The sequence below is a fragment of the Ursus arctos genome, unplaced genomic scaffold (assembly GCF_023065955.2).
Source record: "Ursus arctos isolate Adak ecotype North America unplaced genomic scaffold, UrsArc2.0 scaffold_18, whole genome shotgun sequence".
NCBI lineage: Eukaryota > Metazoa > Chordata > Mammalia > Carnivora > Ursidae > Ursus > Ursus arctos.
The window spans coordinates 29439819-29454934 of record NW_026622852.1 but is presented as its reverse complement, the minus strand read 5'-3'; the positions used below and the strand labels follow the sequence as shown (position 1 = coordinate 29454934).

At 52.4% G+C, this 15116-nt stretch overlaps 1 protein-coding gene across 2 annotated transcripts in view; it reads left to right on the top strand.

The window, feature by feature from the left end:
- The window catches only part of ANKS6 (ankyrin repeat and sterile alpha motif domain containing 6), a 47400-nt gene extending 34813 nt beyond the window's left edge, over positions 1-12587 (top strand). For both annotated transcript variants that reach the window (XM_026506572.4, XM_057313617.1), the window contains 2 exons: positions 66-182; positions 6728-12587. In XM_026506572.4, coding sequence (XP_026362357.3) covers positions 66-182; positions 6728-6889 — 279 coding nt within the window. In that variant the 3' untranslated portion in view covers positions 6890-12587. The remainder of the gene's footprint in view (positions 1-65; positions 183-6727) is intronic.
- Positions 12588-15116: the final 2529 nt, after the last annotated feature.

Here is a 15116-nt window from a genome sequence, read left to right as displayed (position 1 = left end):
TGTGGATGGGGGGAAGAGGTGTGGCACCAAGCAGATGGTATGAAGTCCCCCTTCTCTCCTTCCAGGTGGACATGGAAGCGTTCCTCACGCTCACCGACGGTGACTTGAAGGAGCTGGGTATTAAGACAGATGGATCCAGGCAGCAGATTTTGGCAGCGATTTCTGAACTGAATGCAGGCAAGGTATTGTTCTCAATCTTTTTTTCTTGTTTTAAACAGCAAAGAGCTTCCCTAGGACCCTAAGCCCTCTGTGTTCCCGAGGACATCTGTGGTCTGATTTCATCTCCTCTGGCACGTGTGGCAGAGGACCGCCCCGTGTGCATACTTCTCACACTCCCTACCTCCCTGTTCCTTTTCCAGATCTTTCTTCCCATAGATTCAGTGAAAACACTCCGTGTGGTAATTTCAACCCATATGGCTGGGGATTGCCCTCCGGGGTCCAGTGGAAAGAGCCCTGTTTAAGAGGGGCCCTGGAGTCAGGCCCCCCTGGGTGTGCACCCACTCCTCCCTTTACTCACTGTGTCCCCTGGAAGTCATCACCTTCCCAACCCTTGCTTTCCTCATCTGCTGGGGGTGGTGGGGTCATTGCCAGGACCAAAACACTCAGCAGCACCCCTGGCACACACAGACCCATCCATCACTGTTGGCGATTGTTGGCATCCTACATTTTTGTCTCATGTTAAATTTCTGTTTCATCAGCCTTAAACTAAAGATTAACAATGCACCCCCATCAAAGGCACATATGCAAAAAACAATAACAAAAATGCGTGAGAAGCAAATCACCACTTACTTTGCAAACCTTAGTAGCACAGTTGCTGTTGGGCTCTTCAAGCTCCTTCGCGTCCTGGTTTTGTCCCTAACGTGGGACGGATGTTTCTGTCTCCAACAATGTAGAGAACTTGCTCACCTGTTGCTGTCTCACGCTCTGCCTGACAGCCCCCCTTGTTAGACAATCATGCCGTGTCTGGGGTTTTGCCATTACAAGTAGCACCATAATGGATATCTCTGCCTTGTTCCTTTTCCTCCTGTTGTTTTGTTCCTCGGGCTGTGTTCCACGATACGAGGTTATGTCAGAGAGCGTGACCGGTCTCACGGTTCTTTCTGTATGTTGCCGGGTATGCACAGAAATATTGAACAGACTTAGAGCGCCAACAGCAAATAAATATTCATGTAGCCCTTTATCATTCACAAGACACTTCCCATACATTTCCCCAGTTAATCCGGGGAGGCCAGATCCTCGCAATTCCCTTGTCCAGCTGGCGAGGGAGCAGAGCCTCGGGGAGGGAGGGTGGAGAGGCGGGCTGGCAAGCGAGGCAGGACCTGCACCCGGGTCTTCTTCGTATGTTCCTGCAGCACCGTGCTGTGTGCAGTGACTCCTGCCAGCCCGGCTTGGGGGAGGGGTGTTGGGTCTCCTGCTGTCGTCATTATTACCGTTTTACCTGTTCACAGGCCGCAAGGTGGTCCGTTGGAGTGACGTAGCTGGCAGTGCTTCTGGCACCCGGGTTTTATCTGGAGTTTTCACTGTCTGTTCTTTTTCTTCTGTAACTGGCCTGTTGCCAACCCCTGCTCCTCTGTTCCGTGGGCCCGGGCTGCCTCCCTTTATAGACGGGGAAGCTGAGGCTCAGAGATGGATAGTGAGCCCTGACTCGCAGACCAGCACCATTTCGACTCCGCTATGAGATGTGAGCAGCAGGGAAGGAGGGTGAGGCAGGTGTGGGGGTGGCTGGAAGTTGCTGGAAGTGGGCCAGTCCTGGCTGGTAGTCAGGGCTTACCCAGGGAACCGAAGCCCCAGGGTGGCTCCTAGAGCATCGATCAACCAGAGCAAGCACTGAAGTCCTTGGAGCATGGATTTAGTCATGAAAAATAGCCCCTGGGTTCTCTGCCGTGTCCCAAGCATTATGTGGGTGTTGAGCACTGAGGCTACTTTGTCTGGCTCTGCTCTGAGCATGTCATGTCTGGTCATTCATTTGATGTTACAAAAGCCACTGAGGCCAGGTCCAGTGTATAGGTGAGGGAACTGAGGCACAGGGAGGTTAAGGAACTCAACTGAGATCACATAATTGCTAAGTGGCAGAGCCAGGATTGGAACCCAGAGTTTGTATGCTGACCACCATGCTGCCTTGCCTTGGTGTAAGCCACAAGTGCATATAAAGCAGAGCTCCTGACCTCAAGTAGGGGCTGGAAATGGCAGGTCCTGGAAGACATCCCCAAGGAAGTGTCAGGAGGGCTGGGATCTGAAGAAAAATGGGAACCTTTGGGTAGTGGGGTAGAAAAGTGCAGACCAGGCAGAAGGAAGCACATGTGCAAAGGCCCTGTGGTGAGAGGAGGTGCAGTGCATTTCAAGAACTCAGGAAGTGCTGGACCTGAGAGCAAGAGGTGTGGTGTGAGGGGAGGCCAGAGGGGACAGATGAGGCCCCCAGGTGGTTGAGGGTGACCCAGTCAAGTAAGGGCAAGGGCTTTGGGGAGGGGATAGGTGGGTGATGGTAGGGGGATTTGGCTCAAAGTTTGCAGAACCCGTCCTACTCCTGGCCTCCAGAGGCCAGACTTGTGAGCCAAGGAGAGGATGGAGGTGGGGGGAGCCAAGCCAGTTGAAGAAGGACAGGAAAGGTTCTAGATATAGGTCCAGTGCAGACCATGGAGGGTGTGGGAGGATCGGCCAGGAGCTGGGTGCCACTAAGAGCCCGGCCCAGGGCATGGTAGATGGTAGCTACTAATGCTTCCAGAACCTCCCCTCTACCCTCAGTGGCCATGGCCTTTGTGGCCCAGGATCACAGAAAGAAGGCAGACTGGACTGGCTTGCAAATCTTAGGAAGCTTCACTGCCGTGATCGGAGTGGATGGCGTGACATCTCAAGCCCACTCCAGAGGAGAGCGTTTCTCGTCATCTTTGCACAGACCGGGACTTTTTTACATTTTCTCTCAAATTCGTTGCCCCCATACTCTATTCCTGTAACAGTCTGCATCCGTACCAAACAAGGCCCCGTCTAGAGAAGCAGAAGCGGCGACAGCTGTTGGTGGGTTTTAGTTCAGGCCACATCACAAAGGACGGTCTACCGGGTGGCTCGTGAACAACAGGAATTATTCTCACGGCATGGAGGCTGCAAGTCCCAGAGCAGGCTTCCGGCATGGTTGAGATCTGTGAGGGTCCTCCTCGAAGGTGCGGACTGCCGCCTTCTTACCGTGTCCTCACACGGCGGAGAGCAGAGAAGCGAGGTCTTCCTCGGTCTTCTCATAGGGGCACTGCTGCCATCATGAGAGTCTTACCCTCATGACCTCATCCAAGCCCCGTCACCTCCCAAAGGCCCCACCACCTCACCCCATCCCATTGGGGGTGGGGTCTCAACATATGAATTTGGGTGGTGGGGACACATTCCTTCCATAACAGTGGTCTTCCTTGGGGCGCCAGCTGACCAGCTCCCAGCCAAGAGACCTGGGTGCTTCTGACCTGCCAGACTGAGGGGACCGCTCCGTCCCACCCACGTCCCTCCCACAGATAGCATCCACCCTCCAAGTCAGGCAGTTCCCCATGGAAATAGGTGCAGAGAGACGGTCTGACTACCAAAGTCCAGGGGAAGTGAGGACCACACATCACAGCGTGTCCTAGAGCAAAAGCATGATTGGGAGAAGCTCAATATTACAAAACCAGGTTTTCTGGCTGGTTTTGTAACCCCTGGCGCTACTCCGGGGTTGCCATTGCAGCTGTGTGCTGCTGCTTAGAGCAAAGAAGTTTTCAGGCTGAGCATGGCTTCCAGGAGCCCGTTGGATGGCATTCGGATGCCCTGGGCCTCAGCTGTTCTGGGCTGGACCTGCCTCACCCTGACTTCAAGGCGTCCTGCCTCCTTCTTGATTGCTACAGGGCACCCACTCCCCCTTCAACGTTCATACTTTTTCTTTTGCAACCCAGCCTCAGCCAGGAGAGTACCTACTGGTGGCTCAAATGCTCTGGACACATTCAAGAACCCAGACCAGGACCCATGAGAGAGGGGAGGCCCAGCTTTCCTTGTCCACCAGTGTCTTCATGGCTGTGGTCCACAGCATGCTGGGGGCGTTGTAGACCCAGTTTAGTGGTTCACTGGCAACATTTTAAAAAACAATAGCATAGAGAATGTCAACATTCTTCGCAGGTAGGAGGGTAAAATTTGTTTCGGTTGTATGTATTTATACGTAACAAGGTCGTGATCTAAAATGTATTTCTTGCACAATCAAAAATAGTTTGAACATTTTAGCTTAAAAGGTTTTAGGTTTTGTTTTGTTTTGTTGATGAGTATTAACCAAAAACCTGGCTCCGCCATAAAAATAACAGCAAAGTAGTATGGATCCTCAGCCTTACAAGCCATGGGCCTTTCAGCTGAGCCTGCCCCCTCCGGTATTCAGGTTGTGATGTGTACTCAAGTCCGCTTATTAGTTGGTTCGTTTCAAACAGTTCATATGTTGGAGAAGGTCAACCAGAAACTGCACCTGAATTTCACCTGAATGGTCCTAAGCCATTGCTTCTGTAATATTGCCATTTTGTGTGTGTGATTATCAAAGCAGTGCACATTCATTTTACTAAATTCGCACCGTGCCGAAAAGGTGAAAAGAGTTTTTAAAGGAATCACGATCCAACCACCCAGAGGCCAGTGCTGTTCACATTTGGGAAGATCACTGCAGTGTTTGGTGCCAAATGTTTTTCTCTGCCGAGATAAATTTGGATCTATCATTTTATATTCTACTTTCTTCATTTAACATTAAATATATGCAGTTACCCATGTCATTAAAAACTCTTTTTAATATAATACATTTGCATGGATGTACTAAAATTACCTTATTTTAAATCCCTACTTGTTGGATATGTGGATATCCAAGCCTTCTATTAATAGTGCTGCAGTGGGCAACTTTGTGTGTAAGGCTTTCTAATTATCTCCTCGGAATAGATGTCTAAAAGTGGAATTGTGGAGTCAAAGAGTCTAAATCAAGGTATACGGCACTTCCTCCTGAATTACTTTCCAGAAAACGCCAGTGAACGTCCCCACCAGCTGTGGGCGTGCGGCTCCAGGGTCAGCGAATCCCCGCCAGGACGGAGTACTCTGTTTGCGTTTAGATTTGTATTAAGTTGGGAGGCCAGAAAGTGTGGCTTGTTTTAATGTGTATTTCTTTAACTACTGGATAGACCGAACACTTTTTTCTACGTTTCACGCCTGTTCACTTTTTCCCCCGTAAGAATTATCGGCAGGTCCTTTGAATCGCAGGGGTTTCTCAGGGGCAGTCACTGCCGTCATCTTTGGTCAGCTGTGGCCGCAGGGAACAATTCTGGTTTCCATCGTCTACGGCTCTCTCCTCAGTGGGAGGCAGAGTGCTGGGTCCCCGGCTCGCCCTCACCTCGTCTCTCAGGCAGTTGCGGCTACGGTAGCATTTAGTAGCATTTAATAGTGACGTGGCCCTCGTCCCTCCTTCCCCGCACTTTGCAGCGAGGAAGCCCAGCCGTGCGGGGTGCAGCCTGGGACGCCGCCTGGGGGAGTGGTAGAGTAGGGACGCACCGTCTTCTGACCGCACATCCCTGCTCTGCCCTCTGCCCTGCAGCCTTTAGGTTTGTGTTGTTGGACTCGGGGGGGTATTTTTCTAGCTTCTTGAACTTACTTAGAAGGATTGGCACGCTGGGCGGTCTTGCTGCCTGCCCAGGCATCTAGGAGGCCTTGATGGCCGTCGAGGTCCCTGCTTGGGGCTCGTGGAGGGGCCCCCTGTGGTCTGGAGAGTCCACGAAATGAAAGAAGAGACAATTTGAAGTCTGAGCTCACTCACTTTTTTTTTTCTCCTTACTCTTTGCACAGAACAGTCTGCCAGAGATTATTCATTTTTAATCTGCTTTACATTTTGACCACATTTCTTGGTTTAAAAAAAAAAAAACGTGTTTAGTCCACACTGCTGTCCTCTGAGGACAGGACCTCTCAGCCTCCTGCTGCCCACACAGGGTCTGATGTCGCCAGCAACCATTTGAGTATCATTATTATCCCCATTTTATAGATAAGGAAACTAAGGCCCGGAGAGATTAAGTGTCTTGCTCAGGGTCAGCCAGCTAGTAAATGGGAGGAATGGGATTTGAACCCAAGCTGTTTGGTTCCAGTCTCTGCTCTTAAGCTCTGTGTATCACTGCCGCTCGGCCAGGTATTCAGTGAAGATGTTCTCTGGGCTGAAAGAAACATCCACTCCTCTCACTTTTCGCATCTCAAAACATGTGTGTTAAGGGGTAGGGATGTGGGGGGAGTGTTGCAGGGATAGAGTGAGACGTGAATCACTGCCTGAAGCAATCTGACACTTTTGGGCAAGGGGGAGTAAGGCAGTTCAAACTCTCCCGTGTAGCAGAAAGAATTCAGCTCCCACTCAATTCCCTGGAAATCTGAGAGCTAGAAAGACACACAGAGTGAGTCAGGAGGAAACCTCCCTTGTAGGCCATGTGACCTGGGCCAGGTCAGTCCTGCTCCCTGGGCTCTACGTCCTGTCCTTGTCTGGGGGATTGGACCCCTGCATCTTGCCCTTTCCAGCCTTGACATGCTGTGACTGTGGGTGCTGGGGGAAATTCTGAGTCAGCGTGTTTTTATTAAACTCAGTACTCTTTTAATTAGATAATTTATTTTCCCTAAGACACTCATGGGTTTCTCGAGTATGAGTTGAGCATTATCGACACTCTGTCCATTGCACTAATAGTTAAAAGATTCAACAAGACTTTGTGTCTGTTTTCAATTTCCTCCACAGGGACGCGAAAGACAGATTTTACAGGAAACCATTCACAACTTCCACTCTTCCTTTGAGAGCAGCGCCAGCAACACCAGGGCCCCTGGAAACATCCCTGTGCATGAGCCTCCCTCCTGTGGTCACCAGCGTGAGCTTTCTGAGTCCCAGCACTGCCTCACATAGCCACTGCTCCAGCCACCATCTTCTCTTCCCCGTCCCCTGAAACACGCCTTGCTTGGTCACACCGCTGGGCCTTTGTCACGTTCCCTCTGCCCAGAACACCTGTCTTCCCTTCTCTTCCCTGCTGTAGTGGTTGGTGATACTGTTGCTGTAACAAACTCAAACACAGTAGACTTATCCTCACGTGAAGTCCGGTATGGCTGCTTCTGCTTGGCAGGTGGCTTCCCACTGTGATTTGGGGACCCAGTTCCTTTCACCTTGTAGCCGTCATCCCCAGGGGCCTCAGCATCTTTGCTTCTGGCTGGCAGAAAGGGGAAAGGAATGGTGGAGAAGGCACAGCCATTCTTAACCAACTTCCTCTTGACTGCTCACGGTCCATCCACACCTCCTCACGTTCCATTGGCCACCAGTAGTCACATGGTCCCACCTGGTTGCAAAGGAGGCTGGGAAATGTAGTCTTTGTTCAGGCGGTGGCTGCCCCTCGCAAGTCTACGCTTAGCCAGGGCAGTGCATGTTTTAGAGGACACATCTTCCTGTAAAACAAGTCACCTTTCCAGTGAAGCCTTTCTTGACTCGCTTACACAGAACCAACTGTTCAGCCCCCAGGACCCCTTACTGCTTGTTCGCAGCTCTAACACTTGGCTGCACTACTGCCTACAGCATACAAGAGGCGTTTAGGACGGGTATGCGGAATGCGTTTTTCTTTATTGCAACGGCAGCCTTTTCTGTCGGAAGAAAAGGGTAGGCCCGCTGTGTGATCTTGGACCCCTTCTCCTTTCTGGCCGTCAGTGTCCTCACCTGCAAGATCGGGGGTCGGGCAGGATGATGCTCTGATAGTCTACACTGCTCACCCCATGGCACTGTAGGCCTTCCTGCACTGCAAGTGGGAGCAGAAGACCCTAGTATATTGCATGGTGGAAGGACTTTGGTGCTCAAATTTTCTAGACAAAGAAGACAAGCGTTTGGAATTTCTTGTACACCCCGTTAATGCTATGTTCCTCAGAAGGGAATTGGTTCTTACAATTTTCTGCCATGTCCTATTACATTAGTGGGGCTCCGACTTCTAAAATCCAGTAGCTTTTGGAAGTGTTTTCAAGTGAGCAATTTGGCCCACGCTTGCTGCATTTCTGTAATGTGGTGGGTGCTGGGGATACAGAGACAAGCTGGAGCCAGTCCCACCCTTGGGGACCTCCATAGGCAGGAGAAGACATGAGTCCCAACCTCAAGAGGCAGCATGGCAGAGCGGTTTGTGCTCTGGACTCGGGCTCAAAGTTCACTCCAGCCCCGGGGCTGGCCAGCTGCGTGGCCAGGGACAGGCCATTTAGCCTCTTGCTCAGAGCTGAGAGCCACCGTGCGGAAAGCTTTCGGTCTGCACAAAGTACACAGTAGACAGCAGCCTTCACAGCGTTCTCGTCTTTGCCATGAGGTCCGCCAGGCCGCGTGCTGATCTCCTTGGGAGGGATGGCCTCGCGTGTCCCTCCCCCGCCATGGAGGCCTGCGCCCCATCCGCCGGCTTCTCGGGGCGGCTACGACCACGTTGCTGTGTCACGCTCACCCTCCACCCGTTGGGCCAGCTGCTGCTCCATCCTCACGCTCCCACCAGCAGCAGCCAACTTGCAACATGACTGGAGAGAAGTTTCACGTCACCGACAGGCATCTTTATAAGTGTCCCTCAAAGCCGGGCCTGTAAGGAGACATGGTCACTGAGCTCCAACTGTGTGCAGCCCCTTGGCCTCAGTGTCCTCCACCGTCCCCGCCACCCTGGACTGTGCGCGTCTGGGACACAGACACAGAATGAAGCTGCGTGCTGGTTACACAGCCCGGGGCGGGGGCGCAGAGCTGGCTGAGAACTGGATCTGGTGGGCTTCCGGGCCGTGCCTTCTCCCCTGATCCATGTGGGCTCCTGGAGCTGACAGCGCCGGGCAGTCTCACTGTCGTACTAGTATCTCCAGGGCTTAGTTCTCAATCAGCCAAGGGTTGTTTGCCCCTGAAATACATTGGCCCTTGAGTTACATGCTTTGAGCTTTTGTGTCTGCTGCTTGCCGCCGTCGGGTTTTTCTCATAAGCCCTCTGTTTGTGCAGCGTCCTGTCAGGTACATTGGACTAAACATCCGCCGCACACAAGAGCCTTGCCGGAGGGGGCAGCTTTCCGTGATGCAGGCTCCCGCGAGCTCATCGGATGACCCCAGACAGAGCAGGCCTGATTCCCATTTTGCAGATGGGAAAACTGAGGCTCCAAAGAGGTGCTTCTCTTGTCTTTCTCACTGGACTCAAGTGGTTCTAAGGCTTTTTCTCCCAAGCAGTTTGTGTGCTGCCTGATGAGAGATTCCTGGCACCCTTTCTGGGCCATGGTCTTCCCCTTCCATGTGACGACCCCCCCCCACCCTGCACATGTATCCCCCGCCTGCCTGCAAGAGGCTGTTCTCCTCCACAGCAAGTGTTTCCCTTGCTCGATGACCTGAACCAGCATTCCCCAAAGTGTGTTCCTTGGAACACTAGTTCCATAGGATGTGAATGGGGTTTTCATAAAGAACAATCAAGGGAGTGTATATGTGAAAGTGGGGCGAGGCATTTTGTGATCGAATAGATTTGGCAGGCATTGGGTTAAAGCCCAGTTACATGACTGTCTTGCTGCAGGACATCTCAGAGCCTTCAGTGTGCCCGTCTGTGTTGGGCCTCTCAGAGGGGGCCATGTAGCATGTGGCATTTCCCATATGTTTTTCCACAGAGTGCTTCTTCACGGTGCTCTTGCAAGACAGGTTCCTGGGACACTGTTAGGGAAACCTGCTTTGACTGGGACAGTGGCACCACAAGGACTCACAGCCCCTGGGAGTAGGGGGAGGGGACACTCAAGGGCTTCAGCTGGGTCAGGGGTCCTTGGTCCTCCTCTGTCCCCAGCATCTCCTGGCAGAGCGCCCTGCTCGGCAGTAGGACATCAGGGTGGGCGAGTCCCCTGACTTTGGGTGATTGGGACCCGGCTCAGAGGACTCTCCATCCTCTGCAGGGCATCTCCTGCAGGGGAGAGGGCACGGTTGGCCAGCCTTTGTGCCGTGTCCCCTCTGGCGTGTGCTGCGTGTCATGCCACACCCCCCGCCGGCCAGGGGGTGCTCCCACGTCCTTGGGCGCCAGACCAATACGTTGGAGGCCCGCTAGTTTTGCAAGGAGAATGCTTACTCTCTCACCCTTTCATTCACCACACATGCACTGAGCATCCAGCCCGTGCCTGCCCCTGCTTGTGTCTTGGATCCAGAGATGAAAATATACACATCTCTGCCCTCAAGGAACCCACGGTGTCTTAGAGGAGACAAGCATGTAAATAAAGCGTTGCAGTGCCGTGTGAGGAGTCTTACAGTGAAGGCGTGTGCTGGGTCCATGGCTCCGAGCACGTCATTTGTGACGGCTAAGGTTTGGCCCCGGAGGAGAGGACTGGCAGGGAAGGAAGCCAACGGGCCCCCAGACGGGGACAGCCTGTGTGAAGTTAGTCCGTCCGTACCATTTGTGGACTACTTATTGCTGGGGTTAAATTAGATACCTGTTTTTCTGATTTGGGTTGGGGTTTTTCTTGTTTTGTTTTTGATTTGGGTTCTTTTCTTTAAAATGCATAGAAGCAGTCTGTCCCCCTGGAAAGAGCACTGAATCTAGAGTCAACCCTAGCACTGGATTTTGGCTCACCACTTACTGGGTAACAACGGGCTTGTTTCTTCTTGAATCTCAGTTTCCCTTTTGGTTAGAAGGGGCTAGTGCTCCCCAAGGTACTGAAGATCAGATGCACGTGAGAAAGCCCTTTTCACACTGTGTGGAGCCGTGCAGATTTGAGAATCTCCACCATGGTAACACATTTGAAATCAATCTCTATCTCCCGCTTTATCTCCCTGTCCTCCCCTCCCCCACCTCCCACTTGCCCAGACACAGCCATAGCTGGGGCAGGGAGCAGGGAGTAAGGCCAGAAGAAGGGGCCTCCCGCCAGAGGGAGCAGCTGCTTAGATGGCTCTGCTGGTGTCAGAGCCCAAGGAAGCCAGGAATGACAGAGGATCCCCATGCTCCAGCGGTCCTGGCTCTGGGTGTTTGTGTCTTTGGGATTCCCAGCAAGGGGGACAGAAAGAAGCAGGAAGGTTTTCCAGCCAAATTGTAGGACAAATTGCAGGACAAAGATCCAGCAGACAAAGAGGAGGCAGGAAACCCTTCCAGTGTTCACTTACCTTGGAGCTGCCCAAGGACACAGCCGTGCGGGCCGGGATGGGACGAGGCAGCTGTGGGCATCCGTGCTGACCCATGCCGCCAAGAACACCTCCCGAAGTTCGGGACCCTTCTTGGGAAGATTTTGCGCCCAGCCTGAAGGTGTCGTGAAGCATCATCCGTGCGCATCTGTCCTTGTCCATTTCAAGCAAGGTAATCATGTCTTTTTAACTAACAGATCCTGTTCAACATGTGAGGACACCTGAGGTTTTTCCCTGATAAAGTCAACACCAGATTCTGTAGGACAGGCTAGAGAACGAATCTCCTCCCTGGAGGGGGTGGGAGGTGAATCACCTCCTCTGGGCGGGTTCTCCTTAAAGATTTCTGGAGGGCTTGCCAGACTCCCCACTGGCCTCAGGGGGCCTCTGTTCCTCTGTAACCTGCGGTCTAAGAGGGGATTAGACCCTGCTTGGAATTTCAGCCCCTCGTCTGTGAAGCTGGTCTCTACTGACAGTGATTCACTAAAGCTTGGGATGACAGAAGGGAAGTCACACAGAATCACGGGCAGTGGCACAGAGCGGAAAGCCCAGTTCATCTGTCTCCGGTTCCTTCTAAGGCAGAGACCACCAAGGGCTCCCTCCTCAGGGCCCTGCCCAGTGGCGGGGGGTGGGGTCAACCCCACTAGGTTCCCAGTTCCTGTCGGAGCCAGCTCCCTGGGGCTAATGGACAAAGGGCATGGCCGTTCTCTTCAGGGAGACCTTGTCCCCACCTTCTTTGTGGCTGGGGTAGAGTTTCGCCTTAAGTCCTCAGCAAAGCCACTGTATCCTTTGGTAAGAGACCAGGATGCCATTTTGTTTTCAGCCCTGCAGAGTGGGTTTCCACGTTGCTCACCATCAAACACTACTTCGTGTTATTGTTCTAGTGTTATTTCCACGCAGGGACTTGATTCTTTAAAGGACTTTTGTTTGCCAAATGTATATTAAATAACAGCGAATTTGTCTTCCCACTTTGATTTTGCTCATCGCAGGCGTAAGTGCTGCTCGGATTTCTTCCAGTGATAAGCATTACAGAGCAGCGCCTGTGGTGGCCCCGCGCGGCTATAAGCTGCCTTGTCTCCTTCACAATTGCCCCGTCAGGCAGCTTTCAAATTCCCTTCCTACCAATTCAGTGGCTGTGGCACACAGATTCTGTTTCATCATGATAAGTGTCCTCTTTAATCCCCATCACATGTCTCATCCAGTCCCCCCACCCACCGCCCCCCTCCGGTAACGGCCAGTTCTCTACGGTTAAGAGTCTGTTTCCTGGTTTGCCTCTCTCTCCTTTGTTCATTTGTTTTGTGGCACACAGATATTAACCTTACCAAGGTTCCCCAGCTAACAAGGGACAGTGGGTTTCAATGCAGGTCTCCTCTCTCACTCTTAGGAGGGGCCGTGTTTTCTCCAGGCCATCTTGCTGCCTTTGGACACAGAGAAACATTAAATCGGTATAAGCCCAGCCAACAACAGAAATAAAACCTGTTAGTCTGTATGGCTTGTTCACAATTTTTTTTCTTTTTTTATTTGGCAGGCCAGGTTTGGGGTGGGGGGGGCTGTGCTCATGAAACACTATAAATAGCTGGGAGATTCTCTTTGTTCTAAGAATTCTTACAAGTCAGGGGACTGCCTCATCTCCACCTCTTCTGGTCTCAGGACCTCGTGTTGGCGTGCTCAGCGCTGCAGAGCATACAGGGTTCCAGTCCTGAAGCAGCTGGAGTAAGGCCATGGTCTGTGGGGCCCCAGAGGGTGGAGCAAAAATACTGGGGAGACCATGGGAGTAGAGCCAGCTTTCCGTGAGGAAGAACATTCCAGGAAGCAGAGCTACCCAGGAGGGGGACCTTTCCCCAGAAGGGCCCCCAGAGGCTGGGCGAGCCCATAGCAGGGCAGCTGGAGAGGGAAATTCACACTGTGAATGAGGATTGGACCCAGCAGTTGGTTCCCCAATGACCCAAAGGTGGAGATGACATGAAAAAAACAATAAGTTAAATATAGAATTACCATGTAATTCTAAAACAATCAATAAATTAAATATAGAATTACCATGTAACACAGCAATTCCACTCCTATCTATATACCCCAAAGAATTGAAAATAGGTATTCAAAAAAAAAGAAGTGTATGCAAATATTCAGAGCACCTTTCGCAATAGCCGAAAGGTAGAAACAATCCAGACGGCCATCAGCAGATGAAGGGATAAAGAAAATGTGCTATATTCACACAATGGGATATTATTTGGCCATAAAAAGGAACGGCATGCTGCCACGTGCTGCCACATAGACAAACCTCGAGAACATGACACCGAGTGAGAGAAGCCACACGAGAGACTCCATGTTACGTGATTCCATTCATATGAAATGTCCGGAATAGGCAAATAGGTAGAGCCAGAGTTTGGGGGGCTGAGGAAATGGGGGGTAACCGCTTACTGAGTAGAGGGTTTCTTTTTGGGGTGATGAAAAAGTTCTAGAACTAAATGATATGGTTGTAAATCAGAGATGTACTGAATGTCACGAAATTGTGCACTTTAAAATGGTTAAAGCGGTAAGTTTTAGGTTATACACATTTTATCATAATTTTTAAAAGGAAGAAAGAAGAGGGGAGCTCATCACCTGGCCGTTGCTCCATCCTGCTGTCAGTCTGCTCATCTGGACCTTGTCATCAGGGGGAAAGATCATAACCGCCCTAGGGTCTTCCTCCCTTCTCCCTCCCACACACTCATGCACACACACCTCTCTGTCTCCTTCGTCAGAGGGTCGAGAAGGACGGAAGGTCTCCAGCCAGCGTCTCTGGGGCCTGGCACCGAAAAACCCCATGCATGAGCAGGGCTGCCCTTGTCCTGGCTGTGAGAAGGCAAGTCCCTTTGGAAGGCGGGAACTTTCTCCAGGCACCGGCTAACCTCCTGCGCTCCAGGCTGCTTGCCCTTTCTCTGGCTCTCATTGCTTTTCCCCAAGGGCCTCGGAGCTTCACTACACTCGCTCACAGCTCTTTCAGTCGAATAATTGTCTCCACTTTCATCACAATCAGAAACACTCCCTTTGAGTCACAGATGAGTGTTTTCAGAAGCCCTTCTGCGTTGGCATGGACACCCGTTGGATGAAGGACTTCTTCAGCTGTTGAGTCGATGCCTCTGAGGGACCCAGACACGTCGACTCCCACTTACCCTGCTGCAGCGGCCACCAGCCCTGCGCCCCAGCCTCCCTCTGCCCAGTCCCACTTGCCCCCTTCCCGCCGCAAGGGTCCCTCCCAAGACAGCTCCTAAACCACGTGCCACGGGCTCCTCTCCACTCGGAGTCTGCTCCTGGGTCACCCAGCCTGTGCGCAGGGTTTATAAATGGGGAGGCTGCGTGTGCGGGGGGGGGGGGGGGGGCTCAGCCATGAAGAAGGATCTAGAACTGGAGGCTGTACCCCCATGTTGCTGCTGCTTCTACAGGTTGGCTTTATCATTGAGGTGACCTCGGCACAAATTGATTTTACGAACTCCTCACCAGGGGCAGTGGTCAAGAGCCTGAGTCAGGATCCTCTGAGAGAACACCCACCAGGCCCCCTGGAGCCCCAGGCTCGCTGAGAGGCATGTGGGTGCTGGCAGCGTCCCTCAGGTAAGCAACGCTCCGTTTCCTCATTGTTGGAATGAGGGCTGACACACTCGTTCACCGTCTCAGGCCCCGGGGATCCACCAAGGGAGCAAAGCAAAGTCCCTGACTTCGTAAAGCTTGTGATCCCCGGGGCAGGTGGGGAGGGGGTGGTAAAAATGCTGGCTCACTGGGCAGGGTGAGGACTGACTGAGAGAATCCAAGTCAAGAGCTCAGCACAGTGCCTGGCACAGGGCGAGTGCGCGTGGGGCATCCGCCACTTTTACTCATTTGTTTCTCTCCCTGTTCCTTGGGGGTCACGGCTAAAGGAGCTCTGCACCGGCCACAGTGCGGGGGACATTGCGCTCTGCCACATGAATGACCCCGGAGCTGCTAGCTGTCAGAGGGGCTGGGTTACAGACCTGTGGCAAGGGCCAGGGATGCGCCCAGCCAGA